The sequence below is a fragment of the Zeus faber genome (genome assembly GCF_960531495.2).
Source record: "Zeus faber genome assembly, chromosome: 7".
In the NCBI taxonomy this organism is placed as follows: domain Eukaryota; kingdom Metazoa; phylum Chordata; class Actinopteri; order Zeiformes; family Zeidae; genus Zeus; species Zeus faber.
This window is the reverse complement of record NC_137203.1, coordinates 46933-71006: the sequence shown is the minus strand read 5'-3', so window position 1 is coordinate 71006 and position 24074 is coordinate 46933. Positions and strand designations below refer to the sequence as shown.

The 24074-nt window shown below is 43.4% G+C and overlaps 2 protein-coding genes across 2 annotated transcripts; one reads left to right on the top strand and one right to left on the bottom strand.

Moving 5' to 3' along the window:
* Window positions 1-350: 350 nt before the first annotated feature.
* Window positions 351-944, bottom strand: cmlc1 (cardiac myosin light chain-1; the record flags this gene model as incomplete). The annotated part of the gene is made up of 1 exon (XM_080004121.1): window positions 351-944. The coding sequence occupies one exon, from the start codon at window positions 942-944 to the stop codon at window positions 351-353; it is 594 nt and encodes a 197-aa protein (XP_079860247.1).
* A 2572-nt stretch (window positions 945-3516) lies between these two features.
* On the top strand, window positions 3517-23461 carry qsox2 (quiescin Q6 sulfhydryl oxidase 2; the record flags this gene model as incomplete). The annotated part of the gene is made up of 12 exons (XM_080003723.1): window positions 3517-3958; window positions 5414-5514; window positions 7836-7884; window positions 8023-8128; window positions 8277-8367; window positions 13604-13749; window positions 14011-14145; window positions 18292-18421; window positions 18777-18908; window positions 19589-19739; window positions 20241-20429; window positions 22428-23461. 12 exons carry the CDS (start codon window positions 3517-3519, stop codon window positions 22856-22858), a joined length of 2103 nt encoding a protein of 700 aa, XP_079859849.1. The 3' UTR covers window positions 22859-23461.
* Window positions 23462-24074: the final 613 nt, after the last annotated feature.

Genomic DNA, 24074 nt, shown 5'->3' with positions numbered 1-24074 from the left:
GTTTGTGTTAGTGTATGTTAGTGTCAGTGTGTGTGTGTGTGTTTATGTTTGTTTGTGTTTGTGTGTGTGTCAGTGTCAGTGTGTGTCAGTGTGTGTGTGCGTGTGTGTGTCAGTGTCAGTGTGTGTGTCAGTGTGTGTGTGTGTGTGTGTGTGTGTGTGTGTGTTTGTTAGTGTGTGTATTTCAAATGGATAAATGATTCAAGAAACAGTTTGATTTGTTTTTATGTTTAAATATAGTTTCAGACAGAGTTGTACATGAAGGATGTTCTGAAAGAGAGAGGACATTGAGCATGATGATGATTATTCATATTCATATTATCATCATTTTTATTAATTGTATTATTTAATCTCTATCCTTCCAGGATGTGTTTGATGAAGTCGCTATAGTTGACGTGCCCGTTGGTGTCCTCCTGTCCCGCCATCAGCCGCTCCACCTCGTCCTCCGTCAGCTTCTCTCCCAGCGTGGCCAGGACGTGGCGGAGCTCCGCCCCCATCACTGTGCCGTTGCCCTCCTTGTCGAAGACCCTCAGGCCCTCCACAAAGTCCTCGAAGGAGCCCTGCTCCTTCGAGCGGGCAATGTGCTGCAGCATGGGCAGGAAGGTGTCAAAGTCCAGCAGCTGGACTCGCATGTCCTCAGGCTTGGGCCTCCCCAGGAGCTTCAGCACCTCCTCGTTGGTGGGGTTGTGTCCCAGGGCGCGCATCACGTCCCCGCACTGCGCCCAGCTGATCTTCATCTCCCCCATCGGCGTCTCGTCGAACAGCGTGAAGGCGTCACGGAACTCCTCCACCTGGTCAGGGGTGAAGTCCACCACTGGGATCTTCAAGTCCGGCTCCGAAGCCTTGGGCTCTAGCGGAGGATCGGCTGCTTTGGACAGAACCTCCTCCTTCTTCACCTCTGGCTTCTTGGGTTCCGCTTTCTTTGGCTCCACTTTCTTAGGGGCCATGATGGCAGACAGACAGTCAGACAGACAAGCAGACAGACAGGCAGAGTGGTGGTTGGCGTGGAGCTCCTCTGGGTTTTATAGGCTCCTGGAGGAGGTCTGGAGCTGCAGTCGGACCAAACAAGGAAGCAGCAGCAGATCCTGAACTGGTCCAAACTAGGACCAGTGATAACAGCCCATTAACATTGTTCAGTCTGATAGTGGAGCTGAGATTACCCAGAAGACCTTGCTGCGCCCTGGGCTCTCTGGACTCAACCCGGTCCATGGTTCCACAAGAGACACAAGAAGTGGATTCGTCCCAGGGACGCCAGTAGTCCCACTGAGACCAGGAGGACCACGAGCACTAGGAGAAAGAAAAGGAGGACCAGGAGGACCAGGAGGATCAGGATTACCAGGAGCAATCGGAGGATTATGAAGAAAAGGGGGATCAGGTGGACTAGGAGGACCAGGAAGACCAGAAGGACTAGGAATTATATAAAAAACATTAAAACATTCTACTGTATAGAAAATACATTAAAAACATTCAATATAAAATACAATAAAAACATTTTATTTAAAATACATTAAAACATTTCATATAAAAAAGATTAAAAACATTTTATATAAAATACACTAAATACATTTGATATAAAATACATTAAAAACATTTGATATAAAAGTAATTAAAAACATTTTATGTAAAATACACTAAAAACATTCTATATAAAACATATTAAAAACATTGTATAGAAAATACATTTAAAACATTCTATACAAAATACATTGGACACATTTTATATAAAATACATTAAAACATTCTATATAAAATACATTAAAACATTCTATATTTCATCCATCCATACATTATCTATATCACTTATCCTCGTGGGATCGCGGGGGGGCTGTAGCAAAAATACATTAAAAACATTCTATGTAAAATACAATAAAAACATTTTATATAAAATACAGTAAAACATTTCATATAAAAAACATTAAAATTTTTTTATATAAAATACATTAAAAACATTTGATATAAAATACATTAAAAACATTTGATATAAAATACATTAAAAACATTTTATGTAAAATACACTAAAAACATTCTTTATAAAATACATCAAAACATTATATATAAAATACATTAAAACATTAAATAGAAAATACATTAAAACATTTAATATAAAATACATTAAAACATTTTTATAAAAAATACATTAAAACATTCTGTATAAAATACATTGAACACCTTCTATATAAAATACATTAAAACATTCTATATATGATACATTAAAAACATTTTTTAGAAAATACATTTAAAACATTCTATACAAAATACATTGGACACATTTTCTCTATAAAATATTAAAACATTCTATATAAAATACATTAAAAACATTCTACTGTATATAAAATACATTAAACACATTCTATACAAAATACATTAAAACATTCTATATAAAATACATTAAAAACATTCTACATAAAATCAATAAAAACATTTTATATAAAATACATGAAACACATTCTATTGAAAATACATTTAACACGTTCTATATAAAATACATTGAACACATTTTATACAAATACATTAAAACATTCTATATAAAATACATTAAAAACATTTTATACAAAACACATTAAAACATTCTATATAAAATGCATTTAAAACATTTTATATAAAATGCACCTTATCCCTGCAGCTATATTTATTATTATTATTATTACTATTATTTTTATTATTATTAGTAGAAGTAGTAGTAGTAGTAGTAGTAGTAGTAGTAGTAGTAATGGTCGTAGTAGGTGTCCATCCTGCAGGGCTGGACCCCTACCCCTATGTGTGTGTGTGTGTGTGTGTGTGTGTGTGTGTGTGTGTGTGTGTGTGTGTGTGTGTGTGTGTGTGTGTGTGTGTGTGTGTGTGTGTGTGTGTGTGTGTGTGTGTGTGTGTGTTGTAGTGACGTGTCGTGTGACGAATAAAGATTCTTCTTCTATTACTGATATGACGGCACAATAAAACATTCATCAGATGGAAGGGTGTTTTTTTGGTTTGTTTTGTTTTGGTATGTTGAAAGCTCATTGGAGCAGCATGTGTTGGTGGAGTGGAACATACACACACTACCATGTCAGCAACTCAGAGCTTGGCCCTGGGTTCTGTGAACCTTCTCTCTTTTTGAAGATGGAAGAAAAGCTACGAGGGAGGAATTGAGTTCAACAATATTTCCAGATAGAGACAACAGGGCACGGGAGCCAAACCCCAGTGGTTAGTCATGACCTGGCACATGACCGTCAATCATAATATGCATATATACTGTAGATGATTCATTATAAATACGTTACAATAACGTTGTGATCAGCCATTGAAAGAAATCGTCGAAACGGAAATCAATTTATGTAATATGTATTTCTTTATTAATATTTAATTGTTATTTCCACTATGAAATGTGTGGTGAAATGTTTTGTTCAACTTTAAGAAACCTTTTGCATGTAAATCCGCCATGTTGCGCAGTTTTGCGCAGGTTTTGCGCCTTCCTGCCGCAGCAGTGAACCTTCCTATCATGCACCGCGGTGCAGCGTCATCAATCCAGTCTAAACTGCCGTCATGTCGGACCCAGAACAGTGGTCCCGAAGACCATCTTCCCCGTCTAAGCAGCGGCCCCCTTCCCCGGTGGAACGGAGCCTCCATCCGGGGGAGCAGCGGCCCCCTTCCCCGGCGGACCGGAGCCTCCACCCGGCGGAGCAGCGGCCCCGAAGATCGTCTTACTCGGCGGACCGGAGCCTCCACCCGGCGGAGTGTAACTGCCTGACGGCGGCGGCGCTGTGGCTGTTGGGCGCCGTGCTGCTGGAGCGGCTCGCCGGTTGCCACAGCGCCGCGGGCCGCCTGTACACCGAGAAGGACCCGCTGCTGGTACTGGACAGCCACAGCCTTGAGCCCGCCGTGCGGAACTCCCCCTCGGCCTGCCTCCTCCAGTTCTACTCCTCCTGGTGTGGACACTGCGTCCAGTTCTCCAGCACATGGAAGCAGTTGGCCCAGGACGTGCAAGGTCCGACACCCTAACACCCAGACACCCAGATATCCGAACACCCGAACACCCAGTCTCCCAGACACCCGGAATAAAAGACACCCACACACTAGACCACCTAGACAGACAGATAACTGGAGGCTGTTTCTGTGTTTTCTCGTTGGCAATCTGGGTCTTGGGTGTTGGTGGGTATATTTCTGCCTAAGGCCCCTTCCTTTCAACACACTGAACTCCTGCTTCAGAGTCTGCCTGCCTGACTGTCTGTCTGCGTAACAGAGGAAGTGGTTGAATGTGTAATAAGCAGAACAGAACATGGCCCAGAGCATCACACTGCCTCTGCCGCCTTGCCTTCCTTCAATAGTGCATCTGGTTTCAATGGCACCTGACGAGGGGTTGGTATTATTATTATTATTATTATTATTATTATTATATACTGTTATATATTATTATTTTTATGTGAGGGATATATTAGGCAGTAAGTGAGCAGTGATCAGTTGCAGAAGTTGATGTGTTGGAAGCAGCGTAAGGATCTGAGCCACTTTGAGAGGGACCACATTGTGATGCTCGACGACTGGGTCAGAGCATCTCCAAAATGCCAGGTCTAGTGGGGTGTTCCCGCTATGCAGTGGTTGGTACCTACCAAAAGTGCTCCAAGGAAGGACGACTGGTCAACCGGCGACAGGGTCATGGGGCCCAAGGGTCATTGATGCACGTGGGAAGTGAAGTCTAGTCCGTCTGGTTCGATCCCACAGAAGAGCTACTGTAGCACAAATTGGTGAAAAAAATGTATGGCGCTATTATAGAAAGGTGTCAGAACACACAGTGCATGGCAGCTTGCTGCGTATGGTAGCGGTCAGAGTGTCCATGCTGACCCCTGTCCACCCGTGAAAGCACCTACAGTGGACACGTCAGCATCACAACTGGACCATGGAGCAATGGAAGAAGGTGGCCTGGTCTGATGAATCTCCTTTTCTTCTACACTATGCAGATGGATGGGGTTTAGGGTCCGATCCCATGGAGCATCTGTGGGATGTGCTAGAAAAAGCCTGATCCATGGGGGCCCCTCCTCCCAACTTCCAGGACTTAAAGGATCTGCTGCTAACATCTAGGTGCCAGATACCATAGGTCACCTTCAGAGTTGGTGGAGTCCATGCCTCCATGGATCACAGCTGTTTTGGCAGCACGAGGGGGAGCTACACTATATTAGTATTATTAGTGGTGCAATGTTGTGGCTGATCTGTGTGTATATATACAGTATAAACTGTATATGGTTTAAGTGTGTAAATGAATCAGAACTCTGGTCACGTTGGAGTCCTGTTTGTTCCTTCACTCTGTGATGAGTTGCTCTAGCATAAATAAAACCAGGACGTTGTTCTGACTTTATTAATTAAGTCAAATTTCATGACATGTCTGTAAAGTGCAGAGTGATTGTCTGTCTGAATGTCTTATCTGTCTCTCCACCTGTCTGTCTCTCAGACTGGGACCAGGCTATCCGTGTAGCGGTGTTGGATTGTGCTCAGGAGGAAAACTTTGACATCTGCAAAGAATACGGAGTTACCTTCTACCCTACCTTCAGAGTAAGTACTAGTACTTCTATGTACTGGTATGTACTGCTATGTACTGGTAGTGTGTACTAGTATGTTCTGCTATGTACTGGTAGTATGTACTGCTATGTATTGATATTATGTACTAGTATGTACTGCTATGTACTGATAGTGTGTACTGCTAAGTACTGGTACTGGTAGTATGTACTAGTACAGGGGTGGGCAACCTTTTTGGCTCGAGTGCCACAAATCTAGTTTTAAAACTCACCGGCGGGCCAGACCATTAGTAGATGAGATGAAAATTGAGCAAGCAAAAAGGGTAAAAATATATGTGAAATGTATTCCCTCTGATCCCATTTTTTAATGAATAAATTCATTTTTAAATAAAAAATACAACAACCCACCATTGATGGATTTAATGAGAACAGTGTTGCTGGTCACCCTTTTTTTTTCCAGCACATCAAAATCCTTGTGCCATTTTCGTTGTGGAAATTTGTAGGACAGCGCTCAGGTGGTATCAGTAAGCTGGCTCTGTGGCATGTTTTGTTTGTTCATCACACTGAACGTCTGTTCACACACATAGGTAGAGCCAAATAACACCAGCATCTTCAGTGCCAACTGTATATGTTTGAAAACTTTGTCTCATTCAGTGAAGCATAAAACGTATCCAGTTTGACGAAGCTGAACTTCAATCAGCTCCAACTGTAATTCCTGCGGTGGTGCCTCATAATCGAATGACAGGGGAGCCTCACTTTCAGTTCTCCAAGTTCCCCTGAATGCAGCATCACTTTCAGTTTTCCAAGTTCCCCTGAACGCAGCATCACTTCCTACTCGGATAGCAGAGCTGCAGAGAGCCGTGTCCGCCTTCTAAAATCGATCGCCGATGGCGTCGTACTCTCAGACGGGTAAAAAAATCCCAAAGTATACTCTGGCAGCTGTTAATATACCTGGGTCGCAAATAGCATGCAGGGGTGATATGTACTGTATATGGAGAAGAAGCTTTATTTGTCACACGCACTGACGGCACCCAACACACACGCTTCAAATGGTGCAATGCTTTTCACCCATCCTGGCTTGTCTGTCCTCTGGGGGGCAGCCAGGAGCAGTGGGCAGCATTCAGCCACGCCAGGGGACCAGTTACAAATGTCCATCACTGGTCAGAGGACAATGTTCTGCATGTTTTGGTATCGGGGTCCTTATTGATGTTACATGGAAGAAACCCCATGTGAGCACAGGAAGAACATGCAAACTCCACACAGAAAGGCCCGAATCAGAGGATAACCCTCCGGAGCACGATGCCAACAGTGCCCCAGGCCGGAATTGAACCCAGGACCTTCTTGGCCCACCGTGCCCACTACGGTTGTACCCGACTCAGAATTTGAATATTGGACTATCGGCGTCGGGGCTCCCCCATCCCAAGGGGGGGCGCGGAGAGGTAGCAATTGGGCGCATTTTGTGCACCTGTGTCCCTCTCCGACGGTGAAGAATCTCAGTCGACAGGTTTCCTACTGGTGATTCCACTCATCCACTTTCAGGAGGCAGCCCTAGTATGTACTAGTAGTATGCAGGGGTGGTATGTACTAGTAGTATGCAAGGGTGGTATGTACTAATATGTACTAGTAGTATGCAGGGGTGGTATCTACTAGTATGTACTAGTAGTATGCAGGAGTGGTATGTACTAGTATGTACTAGTAGTATGCAGGGGTGGTATGTACTAGTATGTACTCGCAGTATGCAGGGGTGTTATGTACTTGTAGTATGCAGGGGTGGTATGTACTAGTGTATATACCAGTAGTATACAGGGGTGGTATATACTAGTAGTATACGGGGGTGGTATGTACTAGTATGTACTAGAAGTATACAGGGGTGGAATATACTAGTAGTATGCAGGGTGGGTATATACTAGTAGTATGCAGGGGTGGTATGTACTAGTATGTACTAGTAGTATGCAAAGGGGATATGTACTAGAACATACAAGTACATACTAGTATATACCACCCCTGCATACTACTAGTACATACTAGTAGCATGGAGGGGTGGTATGTATTAGTTGTATGCAGGGTGGTATGTACTAGTACATACTAGTACATACTAGTATATAGGATTCAAGGATTCAAGAGGTTTATTCGTCACATACATATACATACTTTCATACATATATGCAGTAAAATGTAATTAAATGCAGTGAAATGTAATATATGCAGTGAAATGTAATGTATGAAATGTAATGTATACCACCCCATGCATACTACTAGTACATACTAGAAGTATATAGGGGTGGTATGTACCTGTACTACTAGGAGTGTACCTCGTAGTACTTGTACTCTATGTACTGACCTGCTTCTTGTCTCCAGTACTTCAGGGCCCATGGACCTCCTGCCGACCTGGGAACCACCTACAGAGGTTAGCATGGGGCGGGGCTTAGTCACATGACCACACAATGTTATTATTTGCTGATTGTTAATGTTGTGCTTCTCACCTTTCTGTCTGTGTCTGTCTCTCTCCCTCCCTGCCTGTCCTTTTACCTGTCTGTCTCTCCAGCTGCTGATAGAGACGTCCAGACCTTGAGGCAGTTGATGATAAATGTTCTCCAGAATCACACGAAACACAACTGGCCTGAAGGCTGTCCCCCGCTGGAGCCGTACAGGTACTACACCCAAATACACCACCCCCTTCTACTACTACATCAAAATACACCAGGAATATTTTTGGGGATTGTTCAGATGAATTGAATTAAGCACCTGTGTGTCTGTGTGTCTGTCTGTGTGTGTGTGTGTGTGTGTGTGTGTGTGTAGTTCAGCAGAGCTGCTTCCTCTCTTGGGTCAAAGGTCAGTTCACTACACGGCCGTCATTGTGGAGGAACCAGAGTCCTACGTAGGACGAGAGGTCAGCTTCCTGTTAGCCCTCTGTAAACTTCATGTCAGCTTCCTGTTAGCCCTCTATAAACCTTCTATCAGGTTCTTGTCAGTTCCTGTCAGTTCCATGTCAACTTCCTGTCAGCTTCCTGTCAGCTACCCATCAATTTCCTGTCAGTTTCCCATCAACTTCCTATCATCTTCCTGTCAGCTTCCTATCAGCTTCCTGTCTGCTTCCTGTCTGCTTTTTGTCAACTTCCTGTCAACTTACTTCCAAGATATGGATGGAAATGAGATAAGCAATAAAAGATAAAGGAGCACAGTGCTAACTAGTGGCAGTAATACTATTAGTATAACAGTACTAGTATTACAGTAGTTTTACAGTATTACAGCATTAAAGTAGTAGTATAACAGTAGTAGTATTAGACTAGATTAGCCAGGCGACGCTCATTTGACGAGCGCAGCATCCGGGGGGCAACATGTGCTCTTACAAGAGCATTTAAGTAGGCGGGAGCATTCCCAGCAATCACTCTGTAGGCCAGCATCAGAGACTTGAACTTGATGCGAGCGGCTACAGGTAACCAAGCGGCTACAGGTAACCAAGCGGCTACAGGTAACCAAGCGGCTACAGGTAACCAAGCGGCTACAGGTAACCAGTGGAGCTCGATGAGCAGCGGAGTGACATGAGCCCTCTTTGGCTGGTTGAACACCAGTCGCGCCGCCGCATTCTGTATCATCTGTAGTGGCTTCACCGCACAGGCCGGCAAGCCTGTTAAGAGGGCGTTGCAGTAGTCGAGATGGGTGTTATAGTAGTAGTGTTACAGTAGTACTGTTAAAATAGTAGTGTTACAATAGAAGTGTTACAGTAGAACTGTTGAAGTAGCAGTGTTAAAGTAGAAGAAGAAGAAGAAACAGTCTTTATTTGTCACACAACACACCACAACACATGCTACAGTAGCAGTGTTAAAGTAGCAGTGTTACAGTAGTACTGTTACAGTTAGTTAGTTAGTTAGTTAGTTAGTTCCTCCCGTTCCTTCTGGAACATTGGGCGACGAGCCCCCACCATTTGCTCCTGACCAGAATGGCTTCTTCTCGTTGTTTCCGTAACATGCTTTTTTTTACGGGGTGAGGTTGTTAACCCCACGCCCAACCCCCAACCTGGAGGGCCGGGTGCTGACTTACCCGTGTCACAAAGGCATTCTTGGCAGTGCTGACTTACCCGTGTCACAAAGGCATTATTTTTATTATTATTACTGTTATCATTATTATACATTTAAAATAATAATAAGTTCGAGCCGTTCCGTCAGTAATCCGTCTAGAGAAGGGGGCCGCGGCGGACTGCAGCTGGCGGTCGCCGGCGAGCTCGTAGATGTGGTGGTACACTTGAGTTCCAGCAGTCGCTCCGGAGCAGTGTTACAGTAGTAGTGTTAAAGTAGCAGTGCTACAATAGTAGTGTTACAGTACTAGTGTTAAAGTAGAAGTTAGAGTAGTAGACTTACAGTCAGTGTGAAAGTAGTAGTGTTACAGTTAGTGTTACAGTAATAGTGTTACATGAGTAGTGTTACATTAGTAGTGTTACAGTCAGTGTTTAATTTGTAGTGTTACAGTAGTAGTGTTATACATTAGTAATGTAGCAGTAGTAGTGTAGCAGTAGTAGTGTAGCAGTAGTAGTGTAGCAGTAGTAGTGTAGCAGTAGTAGTGTCGCAGTAGTAGTGTCGCAGTAGTAGTGTTAGAGTTAGTGTTAGAGTTAGTGTTAGAGTTAGTGTTAAAGTAATAGTGTTACAGTAGTCTTGGTTACAGTAGCGTTACAGTTAGTGTTACAGTAGTAGTGTTACAGTAGTAGTGTTACTACTAGGGGGTGGTAGCTCAGGAGGTAGAGCTGGTGGTCTAGTGATCTAAAGGTTGCTGGTTCGATCCCAGGCTCCTGCTAGCATGCTGTAGTGTCCTTGAGCAAGACCCTTAATGTTACAGTTAGTGTCACAGTAGTAGTGTCTCAGTAGTAATGTTAAAGTAGTAGTGTCACAGTAGAATTGTTACAGTAGAATTGTTACAGTAGAAGTGTTACAGTTAGTGTTACAGTAGTAGTATTACCATTGTAATGTTACAGTAGTAGTGTTACAGTAGTGGTGTCACAATAGTGTCGCAGTAGTAGTGTCACAGTAGAAGTGTTACAGTTAGTGTTACAGTAGTAGTGTTAAAGTAGCAGTGTCACAGTAGTAGTGTCACAGTCGTGGTGTCACAGAAGAATTGTTACAGTAGAAGTGTTACAGTTAGTGTTACAGTAGTAGTATTAGCATTGTAATGTTACAGTAGTAGTGTCGCAGTAGCAGTGTCGCAGTAGCAGTGTTGCAGTAGCAGTGTTAAAGTAGTAGTTTTAAAGTTGTAGTGTTAAAGTAGTAGAGTAACAGTAGTCGTGTTACAGTCAGTGTAAAAGTAGTAGTGTTACAGTCGTAGTGCAAGGGTTAAGGGTACAGGAGTAGTGTTACAGTAGTAGTGTGACAGTCAGTGTGAAGGTAGTAGTGTTACAGTCGTAGTGTCACAGTAGTAGTGTTAAAGTAGTAGTGTTGCAGTAGAAGTGTCACAGTAGAAGAAGAAAGAAGAAACAGTCTTTATTCGTCACACGACACTCCACAACACATGCTTGCACACACACACACACATGCACATGCTTGATGGTGGCTGGTGAAATGGCTCCTCTGCTTTTGACCCATCCTGGCTTGTCCTTCCTCCGGGGGCACAGCCAGGAGCAGTGGGCAGCGTACGTGGACGCGCCCGGGGACCAGGTGATAAGTGTCCATCGCTGGTCAGACCATGATGGGTGCATGTTTTGGGTGGGGGTCCTTACTGACGTGAGGTGGAGGAAATCCCATGTGAACACGGGGAGAACCTGCAAACTCCACACAGAAAGGCTCCTGTTTTTGGAAGATAACCCGCCGGAGTACGGTGCCAACAGCACCCCAGGCGGGAATCGAACCCAGGACCTTCTTGCTGTGAGGCAGCAGTGCAATGCACTGCGCCACCGTGCCACCGTGCCACAGTAGTAATGTTAAAGTAGTAGTGTTAAAGTAGAAGGGTTACCGTAGTAATGTTACAGTAGTAGTATTACAGGAGTAGGTTTACAGTAGTAATGTTAAAAGTCAAAATGTGAAAGTAGCAGTTTTAAAGATGCAGTTTTAAAGATGCAGTTTTAAAGTAGTAGTGTCACAGTAGTAGTGTCACAGTCGTGGTGTCACAATATAAGTATTACAGTAGTAGTGTTGCAGTAGTAGTATTGCAGTAGTAGTATTGCACTAGTAGTGTTGCAGTAGCAGTGTTGCAGTAGCAGTGTTGCAGTAGCAGTGTTGCAGTAGCAGTGTTGCAGTAGCAGTGATAGAGTAGTCGTATTAAAGTAGTAGTTTTAATGTTGTAGTGTTACAGTTTGTGTTAAAATATAAGTGTTACAGTAATAGTTCGACAGTAGCAGTGTTAAAGTAGCAGTGTCACAGTAGTAGTGTCACAGTTGTAGCGTTGCAGTAGTGGTGTCGCAGTAGAAGTGTCACAGTAGTAATGTTGAAGTAGAAGTGTTAAAGTAGAAGGGTTACAGTAGTAGTGTTACAGTAGTAGTATTGCAGTAGTAGTGTTGCAGTTGTCGTGTTGCAGTAGTAGTGTTACATCACTCGTGTTACAGTAGCAGTGTTACAGTAGTAGTTTTAAAGTTGTAGTGCTCCAATAGTAGTATTACAGTTAATGTTAAAATATAAGTGTTACAGTTGTAGTGTTACAGTAGCAGTGTTACATTTTTTTCACAGTAGTAGTGTCACAGTAGAAGTGTTACAGTAGCAGTGTTACAGTTTGTGTTACAGTTTGTGTCACAGTAGTAGTGTCGCAGTAGTAGAGTTGCAGAAGTAGTTTCGCAGCAGTAGTGTTACAGTAGAAGTGTAGCAGCGTTGCAGTAGTAGTGTTACAGTAGTAGTTTTACAGTTGCGGTGTTACAGTGGTAGTGTTACAGTTCGTGTTAATATAGTTCTACAGTAGCAGTGCTACAATAGTAGTGTTACAGTAGTAGTGTTATACATTAGTAGTGAAGCCGTAGTAGTGTCGCAGTAGTAGTGTCGCCGTAGTAGTGTCGCAGTAGTAGAGTTACAGTTAGTGTTATAGTAATAAGTAAGTACTGTAACACTAAGTAAGTGTTACAGTAGTCATGGTTACAGTAGTCGGGGTTAAAGCAGTCGTGTCACAGTTAGTGTTACCGTAGTAGTGTTACCGTAGTAATGTCACAGCGGTAGTGTTACAGTTAGTGTTCAAGTAGTGGTGTCGCAGTAGTAGTGTTAAAGTAGTGGTGTCAAAGTAGTTGTGTTAAAGTAGAGGTGTTACAGTTAGTGTTGCAGTAGTAGTATTACCATTGTAATGTTACAGTAGTAGTGTTACAGTAGTAATGTTACAATAGTGTTAAAGTAGTAGTGCCGCAGTCGTAGTGTCACAGTAGTAGTGTCGCAGTAGAAGTGTTACAGTAGCAATGTTACAGAAGTAGTGTTTAAGTAGTAGTTTTAAAGTTGTAGTGTTAAAGTAGTAGTTACAGTAGTCGTGTTACAGTCAGTGTGAAAGTAGTAGTGTTACAGTAGTAGTGTTAGGGTTAAGGTTACAGTAGTAGCGTTACAGTAGTAGTGTTACAGTCAGTGTGAAATAAGTAGTGTTAAAGTACAAGGGTTACTGTAGTAATGTTACAGTTGTAGTGCTACAGTAGTAGTATTACAGTTTGTGTTAAAATATAAGTTCTACAGTAGTAGTGTAATAGTAGCAGTGTTACAGTATCAGTGGTATAGTAGCAGTGTTACAGTAGCAGTGTTACAGTAGCAGTGTTACAGTTAGTGTCACAGTAGCAGTGTCGCAGTAGCAGTGTTGCAGTAGCAGTGTTACAGTAGCAGTGTTAAAGTAGTAGTTTTAATGTTGTAGTGTTACAGTTTGTGTTAAAATAAGTGTTACAGTAAGAGTTCGACAGTAGCAGTGTTAAAGTAGCAGTGTTAAAGTAGTAGTGTTACAGATGTGGTTTTACAGTTGCGGTGTTACAGTAGTAGTGGTACAGTTAGTGTTAAAATAGTTCTACAGTAGTAGTGTTACAGCAGTAGTGTTGCAGTAGAAGTATTAAAGCAGTTTAAGTAAGGCAACCACATTAAGTATTACACTGAAATGCTTCATAAGACCCTGTTTGTCTGTCTCCCTCACTCACTGTCTCTCCCTGTCTCTCTCTCCCCCACTGTATCCCTCTCCCTGCCTGTCTGTCTCTCCAGGTGATCCTGGACCTGTCGCAGTACACTGGTGTGGTGGTGCGGAGGGCTCTGTCCACAGATCGCGCTCTGCGGGACAAACTGGAAACTGTAGCCTTTCCCTCAGTTTACCTGCTGCATCCCAACACAACACACACCCAGCTGCATGTGTAAGGACACACACACACACACACACACACTGAACATAAACCGAACACACGCACACGCACACGCACACACACACACACACACACACACACACACACACACACACACACACACACACACACACACACACAATACTACAAACCTGAAAGTAACACTCTCATCCCTCCTCGTCTTCTCCCTCCTCTTCCCCTTGCTCTCCCCTCCTCTTGCTCTCCCCTCCTTCTCTTCCTCCCTCTCCTCTTGCTCCTCTTGATCTCCTCCAGTCAGAAGCGCTTGCGGTTCTTCTTCTCCTCTTTTCTCAGGGTTCTTCCAGGAGTTCAGCGCAAGCGTGTGCAGATCAGCTCCAGCAGCCACACGAGGGAGCCAGTGCCCAGCATGCCGTGGAGGGAATTCGACAGGTGCTATATAGTTAACATGTATGAACATGAGCAAAGCTTTGAAACAGCTCTTTAGTGGTGAGTCGTTGGTTCAACTCTCAGGCTGAACTGGGACTGAACCTGCACCCCAAAGGAGGCAACCACTATCAACCACATCATATCACATTAAATCACATCATGTTACATTATATCATGTTACATTACATCACATTACATTACATCATGTTACTTTACAACTCTTCATGTTACATTATGTCACATCACATTACATTATATTACATTACATCACATCATGTTACATTACATAAATGTCTGCCCTCACCACGTGTAGCCATACATGACTATACAGCAAGCTAAACACTCTTCACATTGACTGCGTGTGTCTCTGTCTGACCATCTTACCTGCCTGTGTTCTTATGTCATACTATCATCACAATGCTATGATGTCACAATACGGACAGGGGGAGCGGAACACAACACATCATATCACATCACATCATGTCACATTACAACACATTACATAACATTACTTTACATCACAGTACAGATATTCCTCACTTAACGACCGAGTTCTGTTCCTACAACCAGGTCGTTAAGCTAATTGGTCGATAAGCGAGGACCGATGTTATTCATCACATTACATCTCGTCACATTACATTGCATGTTATATGACAACACATTACATCACATTACTTTACATCATGTCACATTCCATCACATGTTGAATAACATTTCATCATATTGCTTTCGATGACATAACTTTACATCACATTGCATGACGTGACTTTAAATCACATTACATTTCATCACGTCATGTTACATTTCATCACATTCAATCACATAACATTTTATCATGTTACATCACATTACATTACATGACTAATTTTTTGACATGTCACTGCATATATGTATGGAAGTATGTATATGTACAGTGGGGCAAAAAAGTATTTAGTCAGCCACCAATTGTGCAAGTTCTCCCACTTAAAAAGATGAGAGAGGCCTGTAATTTTCATCATAGGTACACTTCGACTATGAGAGACAGAATGGGGGGAAAGAACCCAGGAAATCACATTGTAGGATTTTTAATGAATTAATTGGTATATTCCTCAGTAAAATAAGTATTTGGTCACCTACAAACAAGCAAGATTTCTGGCTTTCACAGACCTGTAACTTTTTCTTTGAGAGGCTCCTCTGTCCTCCACTCGTTACCTATATTAATGGTACCTGTTTGAACTCGTTATCAGTATAAAAGACACCTGTCCACAACCTCAAACAGTCACACTCCAAATTCCACTATGGCCAAGACCAAAGAGCTGTCAAAGGACACCAGAAACCAAATTTTAGACCTGCACCAGGCTGGGAAGACTGAATCTGCAATAGGTAAGCAGCTTGTTGTGAAGAAATCAACTGTGGGAGCAATTATTAGAAAATGGAAGACATACAAGACCACTGATAATCTCCCTCGATCTGGGGCTCCACGCAAGATCTCACTCCATGGGGTCAAAATGATCACAAGAACGGTGAGCAAACATCCCAGAACCACACGGGGGGACCTAGTGAATGACCTGCAGAGAGCTGGGACCAAAGTAACAAAGGCTACCATCAGTAACACACTACGCCGCCAGGGACTCATCCTGCAGTGCCAGACGTGTCCCCCTGCTTAAGCCAGTACATGTCCGGGCTCTAGTTTGCTAGAGAGCATTTGGATGATCCAGAAGAGGATTGGGAGAATGTCATATGGTCAGATGAAACCAAAATTGAACTTTTTGGTAAAAACTCAACTTGTTGTGTTTGGAGGAGAAAGAAAGCTGAGTTGCGTCCAAAGAACACCATACCTACTGTGAAGCATGGGGGTGGAAACATCATGCTTTGGGGCTGTTTTTCTGCAAAGGGACCAGGACGACTGATCCGTGTAAAGGAAAGAATGAATGGGGCCAAGTATCGTGAGATTTTGAGTGAAAACCTCCTTCCATCAGCAAGGGCATTGAAGATGAAACGTGGCTGGGTCTTTCAGCATGACTGATCCCAAACACACCGTCCGGGCAACGAAGGAGTGGCTTCGTAAGAAGCATTTCAAGGTCCTGGAGTGGCCTAGCCAGTCTCCAGATCTCAACCCCATAGAAAATCTTTGGAGGGAGTTGAAAGTCCGTGTTGCCCAGCGACAGCCCCAAAACATCACTGCTCTAGAGGAGATCTGCATGGAGGAATGGGCCAAAATACCAGCAACAGTGTGTGAAAACCCTGTGAAGACTTACAGAAAATGTTTGACCTCTGTCATTGCAAACAAAGGGTATATAACAAAGTATTGAGATGAACTTTTGTTATTGATCAAATACTTATTTTCCACCATAATTTGCAAATAAATTATTTAAAAATCAGACAATGTGATTTTCTGGATTTTTTTTCTCAATTTGTCTCATAGTTGAGGTCTACCTATGATGGAAATAACAGGCCTCTCTCATCTTTTTAAGTGGGAGAACTTGCACAATTGGTGGCTGACTAAATACTTTTTTGCCCCACTATATGTGACGTATAAACCTCTTAAACATGGCTTTAAATCACATTACGTTACATTTCATCACATCATTACATTTAGCAGAAGCTTTTATCCAAAGCGACTTACAATTATTCAAACACCGACGGACGCAGCCATCAGGAGCAATTAGGGTTACGGTCTTGCTCAAGGACACTACAGCATGCTAGCAGGAGGAGCCTGGGATCGAACCAGCAACCTTTAGATTACTAGACGACCAGCTCTACCTCCTGAGCTACCATCCCCAGCATCATCACATCACGTTGCATCACATTGCATCGCAAAACATCACATCACATGTTACTTTTCATCACATTTCATCACATGTTAAATCACATTAAATTACATTACTTTACATTTCACAAATGTCACATTACATCACATTACTTTACATTACATCACATATTACATAACATCACATTTCATTGCATCACATTACATCACATCATGTTACATTACATCACATTTCATCACATTACATAACTTCATGTTACATCAGATCGCATTTTACATCATGTAACATCACATCACCTCATGTTACTTTACATCACATTACACCGAACATGTTACAATACATCACATTACACCCACCACATGTTAAATTACATAAAAATAAAATTACTTTATATTTCATCATATTACATTAAACTACAGTACATCACGTTACTTTACATCACATTACTTTTCGTTACATCACACTGTGTTACATCACATTACACTTATCACATTACGTTTCATCATGTTACATTACATCACGTCACATTACTTTACATCACATTGCATCACATCATGTTACATTACATCACATTACTTAACATATTGTATGGTACATTACATCACGTCATGTTACATCACATGCTACATTACATCCATCATGTTACATCACATTACTTTACATTTAATCACATCACATGTTACGTCATTATTACAATATATAACATCACATTACATTAAATCACATGTTACTTAACATCACATCATGTTTCATTACATCATGTCACATTACATCACATATCACATTATGTTACATTACATCTCACAAATAACATTACATCACATGTCACATTACATCACAACATGTTATATTCCATCACATTACATCACTTGGTATTACATTACATAACATTACATCACATTAATTTGTTTGTTCTAAATCCATCAGCAGACAGACACATGTGATGTAATCTAATCTAATAAAACAGTTACGTAGACAGATAGGCTAACAGACATGAGACAGAAACAAACAGTCCAACAAACAGACTAGGACTGTCAAACAATGATTTCCATTTGAAACGAAAAATAAAATGTCGTTCCAATCTGAAAATTAACAGAAACATTTTTAATATCAACAGTAAAATATTATTTAATAACAACAGAAACATATTATTTAACATCAACAGAAACATTATTTAACATCAACAGAAAAATATTATTTAACATCAACAGAAACATAATTTCATATCAACATGTTTTGCTCCGCTTTGTGCTGCAGGTCAATCAGCTTTTTCTGTCTGTGTTCATCAAATCGTCAGACTTAACAAGACCCTGTCTGTTTTCCTGTCTACCTGTCTCCCCCCCGCCTACCTGTCTCCTCCTCTGTCTACCTGTCTCTCTCTTCCTGTCTGTCTTTCCAGCTCTAATCTCTACATGGTCGACCTGGAGTCAGCTCTTCACTACCTGCTGAGAGTAGAGATGGCGACCCACAATGCCTTGCAGGGGGACGAGCTTAAGACCTTCAGAAACTTTATCACTGTGGTTACCAAGGTAACTCTTCCACCTGACCCCACACTGTCCCACCTGACCCAGACTGTCCCACCTGAACCAGACTGTCCACACTGTCCCACCTGAACCAGACTGTCCCACCTGAACCACAATGTCCCACCTGAACCAGACTGTCCACAATGTCCCACCTGAACCAGACTGTCCCACCTGAACCAGACTGTCCAGACTGTCCCACCTGAACCAGACCGTCCCACCTGAACCAGACTGTTCAGATTATCCCACCTGAACCAAACTGTCCCACCTAAACCAGACTGTTCAGGCTGTCCCACCTGAACAAGACTGTCCCACCTGATCCAGACTGTCCCACCTGATCCACACTCCTTCGTCTGTCCCCTAGTTGTACCCAGGGAGGACTTGTGTCCAGAAGCTCCTACAGACTGTCTCAGACTGGCTCTTCAGTCTTCCAGTGGAAACCATGGGGTCCATTCCCTACCAGGCCGTGCTGGACCTGCTGGACAACAAGATGATGGTTGGTTACCGTAGTTACAGCACATTAACCAGAGGTTAAGAATAGGGCTGTCATTGGCCGACAATCATCTTTGAATTCTGAAAAAACACATTTGTTTCAATATATTCCAATATCTATCACAATTTTAAAATGTGGGTGGGGGGGCAGCTCAATCTGAGCAACCTTTTTTCCAAACAAAGCAAAAATAAACAGTGTTTTTATTCTAGATGTATTTCATGTACTCCGTTTCCTGCTGCTGCGGAGCAGATCACTTCTGAAAACCTTCCCGCCCGCATTCTCGGCCAGTGGCAAATGGCCACGGCCCGGTAGTTGGGAACCTCTGCACTAGAGTACATTCCATCTTAGTCGGTGGTGGTCGGCGGCTTAGGACTGTGTACCTAGGCTCAAGCTCGGCGGAGAGCGATGGGCGGAGCAGCAGCGCACAGACAAAGCTCATTGACCAGCAGCACAGAGTGGATGTGGACGAAGCGAAAGATTTAAATAAATAAATAAATAAATTAATTAATTAATCTTTAAATGAATTAAAGAAATAAAACAATACAGTTCTGCTGAAACACTGCATGTGTTTTTAATGTTTATTTTTAGATTGGAACGGCATTTTATTTTCAATTCAAATATGGAACCATCGTTTGACAGCCCTAATTCAGATGAGGATGTTCACTGTGGACTTCCTGTCCCAGATCCCGGACATGTTTCTTGGCTCCGACTTGCGCTGGGTGGGGTGCCAGGGCAGCAGGGCCGGACTCCGCGGGTACCCCTGCGCTCTGTGGACCCTGTTCCACCTGTTGAGCGTCCAGTACGATGCCGCCCCTCACGCCTTGGCCAACACAGGTACGCACCGACCACCAGGGGGAGATACCAGTCCTGAAGTCTTATCCTAAAGGTGTAGTGTAATTTAGTGGCATCTAGTGGAGAGGTTGCAGATTGCAACCAACTCAATACTCCTCCCCCCTTGCCGTGGCCTCTGTGGAAGGGACAGTGAAACACGAAAATCCCTCTCTGGAGCTTGTGATGGGTTTGTCCTTTCTGGGCAACTGTAGAACATGGCGGCGCAATTTGGCGGCCTCCATGAAGCGTACGCACTCCCTATGTAGGTAGAAACTTCTCATTGTAATGTGACAAAAAATGCAATGATTCTTATTTTCATGGGATTATACACTAATTAAAACATACTTATCAATATTTTATTCCATTTCTGCCAAATTCTACACACTGCACCTTTAACAATGTCATATCGTCCTCCTTGGGCATGGTCCAAAGAGGACCAAATTCTGGAGGAAGGAATTGGTTTTGATGGGTTTTGTTTTTTCTTGGTCCTGTTTGGTGGCCCAGCTCTGGACGGGGACCCGGCGGCTGTCTTGCAGGCGGTGCACGGCTACGTCACCTCCTTTTTCGGCTGCCGGCAGTGCGGGGCACACTTCGAGCAGATGGCGGCAGAGAGTCTGGAACAAGTGAAGACCACAGAAGAAGCCGTGATCTGGCTCTGGTCCAAGCACAACCTGGTCAACACCCGGCTGGCAGGTAGTAAACACCCTGTACCCAGTACACACCCAATACAGCCCATTACACACACAGTACACACACAGTACACACACAGTACACACCCGGTACACACTCAGTACACACTCAGTACACACCCAATACAAACCCAGTACACACCTAGTAAGCACCCAGTACACACTGAGTCACACTCAGTACACACAGATGTTCCTACTGACCAGCGGTTCCTACTGACCAGCCAACTAGATGTTCCTACTGACCAGATTATTCTATTGACAAGATGTTTCTACTGATAAGATATTCCTACTGACCAGATGTTCCTACTGGCCAGATGTTCCTACTGGCCAGATGTTCCTACTGACCAGATGTTCCTACTGACCAGATGTTCCTATTGACCATATTTTCCTACTGACCAACTGACTAGCCGTTCCTACTGACCAGTTGTTCCGCCTGACCAGATGTTCCTACTGACCAGCTTACCAGATGTTCCTACCGACCAGTTTTTTCTACTGACCAGATGTACTGATTTGCAGGTTGTTCTGACTCAGCAGATGTTTCTACTGACCAGATGTTCAGGCTGACAAGATGTTCTTATTGACAAGATGTTCCTACTGACCAGCTGACCAGATATTCCTACTGACCAGATATTCCTACTGACCAGATGTTTCTACTGACCAGATGTTCCTTCTGGCCAGATGTTCCCACTGGCCAGATGTTCCCACTGGCCAGCTGACCAGATATTCCTACTGACCAGATGTTTCTATCGACCAGATATTCCTACTGACCAGATGTTTCTATCCACCAGATGTTCCTACTGACCAGATGTTCCTATTGACCATATTTTCCTACTGACCAACTGACTAGCTTTTCCTTCCTTGCAAGTCCTTGCAAGTTGTTCTGACTGACCAGTTTTTTCTACTGACCAGATGTACTGACTCGCAGGTTGTTCTGACTGAGCAGATGTTTCTACTGAGCAGATGTTTCTACTGACCAGATGTTCAGGCTGACCAGATATTCCTACTGACCAGATGTTTGTATTGACCAGATTTTTCTATCGACCAGATATTCCTACTGACCAGATGTTTCTATTGACCAGATGTTCCTACTGACCAGATGTTCCTACTGACCAGCTGACTATCTGTTCCTACTGACCAGTTGTTCCGCCTGACCAGATGTTCCGCCTGACCAGTTTTTTCTGCTGACCAGATGTACTGACTCGCAGGTTGTTCTGACTGAGCAGATGTTTCTACTGAGCAGATGTTTCTACTGACCAGATGTTCAGGCTGGCAAGATGTTTCTACTGACCAGCTGACCAGATATTCCTACTGACCAGATGTTTGTACTGACCAGATTTTTCTATCGACCAGATGTTTCTATCGACCAGATGTTTCTATCGACCAGATGTTCCTACTGACCAGATGTTCCTACTGACCAGCTGACTAGCTGTTCCTACTGACCGGTTGTTCCGCCTGACCAGATGTTCCTCCTGACCAGTTTTTTCTGCTGACCAGTTTTCTACTGACCAGATGTTCTGACTCGCAAGTTGTTCTGACTGAGCAGATGTTTCTATTGAATAGATGTTTCTACTGACCAGATGTTCAGGCTGACAAGATGTTCTTATTGACAAGGTGTTCTTATTGACTAGCTGTCCAGATATTCCTACTGACCAGATGTTTCTATCGTCCAGATATTCCTGTTCCTACTGACCAGATGTTCCTATTGACCATATTTTCCTACTGACCAGCTGACTAGCTGTTCCTACTGCCCAGTTGTTTCGCCTGACCAGATGTTCCTACTGACCAGCTGACCAGATGTTCCTACTGACCATTTTTTTCTACTGACCAGGTGTTCCGACTCGCAAGTTGTTCTGACTGATCAGTTTTTTCTACTGACCAGATGTTCCGACTCGCAAGTTGTTCTGACTGAGCAGATGTTTCTACTGACCAGATGTTCAGGCTGAAAAGATGTTCTTATTGACCAGCTGACCAGATGTTTCTACTGATTGGTTCTGTTCCTTAGGATCTCTGAGCGAGGACCCCCTCTTCCCCAAGTCCTCCTGGCCCGGTCCATTGCTCTGCCCGTCCTGCCATGAGGAGCAGGATGGAGTCCACATATGGAACCAGGAGGAGGTCCTGGTCTTTCTGAGGGGACACTACGGAGCGGCCAACCTCTCTCCTCAGTACCTCCCTGCACCCCCTTCCCACGACCTGCAGGGGGCTTTGCAGGCAGAGAAAGAGTCACCCGGGGAGGAGCAGGGAGGAGTTAAGACCCAGGATGGAGTACACACACCGTCCGGATCAGGAGCCTGGACCCTGGGTTTCACCAGCGTGGACATGAGCCTGTGTCTGGTCCTGTACGTCTTCTCCTGCCTGCTTCTCATGATGCTCTTCTTCTTCTTCAGGATCCGCTCCAGGACGTGGAAACTCAAACACAACCGGCTCCAGGTGTGACCTGGGACCGGGAATGGACCGGTTCTACCGGGAAGGGGGGGGTCTTCTGAGCTCTCCTCTGGTCTCATTGTAGAACCCAGACCTGGTCTGGTTCTGATGGTTCTGTCTCTTCAGATGGAATGTTCTTCACAGGAAGTACTTTAGGAGGAACTTCATGTGGATCAGAGTCCAGACCATAGACCACTTCAGAACATGCAGACCTGATGGTGTCCCAGCAGGTCCAGGCTGCTGTTGCTTCCATTGGAGTCAGGAATCTCCATTTCCAGATAAATGTTCCATCCTCAGATCTGGACAACATGGCTGTCATGTTCCACCTGGAGCGCCAACCTCAGAACATCCAGGTCCGGTGTCTCAGTTGAAATGTCCGTCCCTTTGCTCTTTTCTCAGAAGGAGCAAAAAAATGTGAATAAAATGTAGAAAAATAATATTGAAGTTTGTTTACATTCACACAAGTTTTGACATATTTTTATAATCTACAGAAAAGTCAGCATCAATTCTAAACTCAAATTGCTGGAACTGGCTACTGCAGCAGGGAACCAGTGGAACTAGTTCCAGCCAGTCTGAACTTCCTGTCCAGAAATGTTTAAAGTTCAGTTTGTTTCTTCGAGGATTAATTTTAATAATTGTTTTTGTTTTCTGAAAGAATCATTTTGTATATTTTAGTGTGAATTTGTAAATGATCGTTTAAATTTTTTAATAAATCTGAAATGTTGTTATGTTTGTCTGGTTCAAGCTCCCCGCTTTACTGGTGTCAGGGTAAAAGGTCAGCTTTTTTGTTGTTGTTTTTATCTTGTGCTGCCAATCTGCAAGTGGAGTTCAAACTCTCAACTTCCAAAGCCAAACTTTAATGATCCTCAAGAACGGCTTCCAACAGCTCCCTCCAGTGGATGATCTGAGATTATAAAAGCGCAGCATTTGTTCCACCAATCCCTGTGATTCCTGGTCCACAGGTGTGGTGGCGGCGGGGACAGTGATGAGCGGTTGTAGTGGTGGTTGGAGCCGTGTTGGATCTTTCTGTTGCGATGATGCCTCTTACAGTGGCACTTCTTTTATTTTCTTGCCGTTTTTTCAGAGACTCCTCCGCCAGAGCAGTCTCTTCACCGTTGTCAAGGTTGAGGCGGCACTTCCTCAAGTGGGTTTTGATGTTATCCTTGTACCGTTTTTATTTTTTGTCCCCCTTTGGTGGTCCTTCCCTTAGCTGGACGTAGAGCACTTG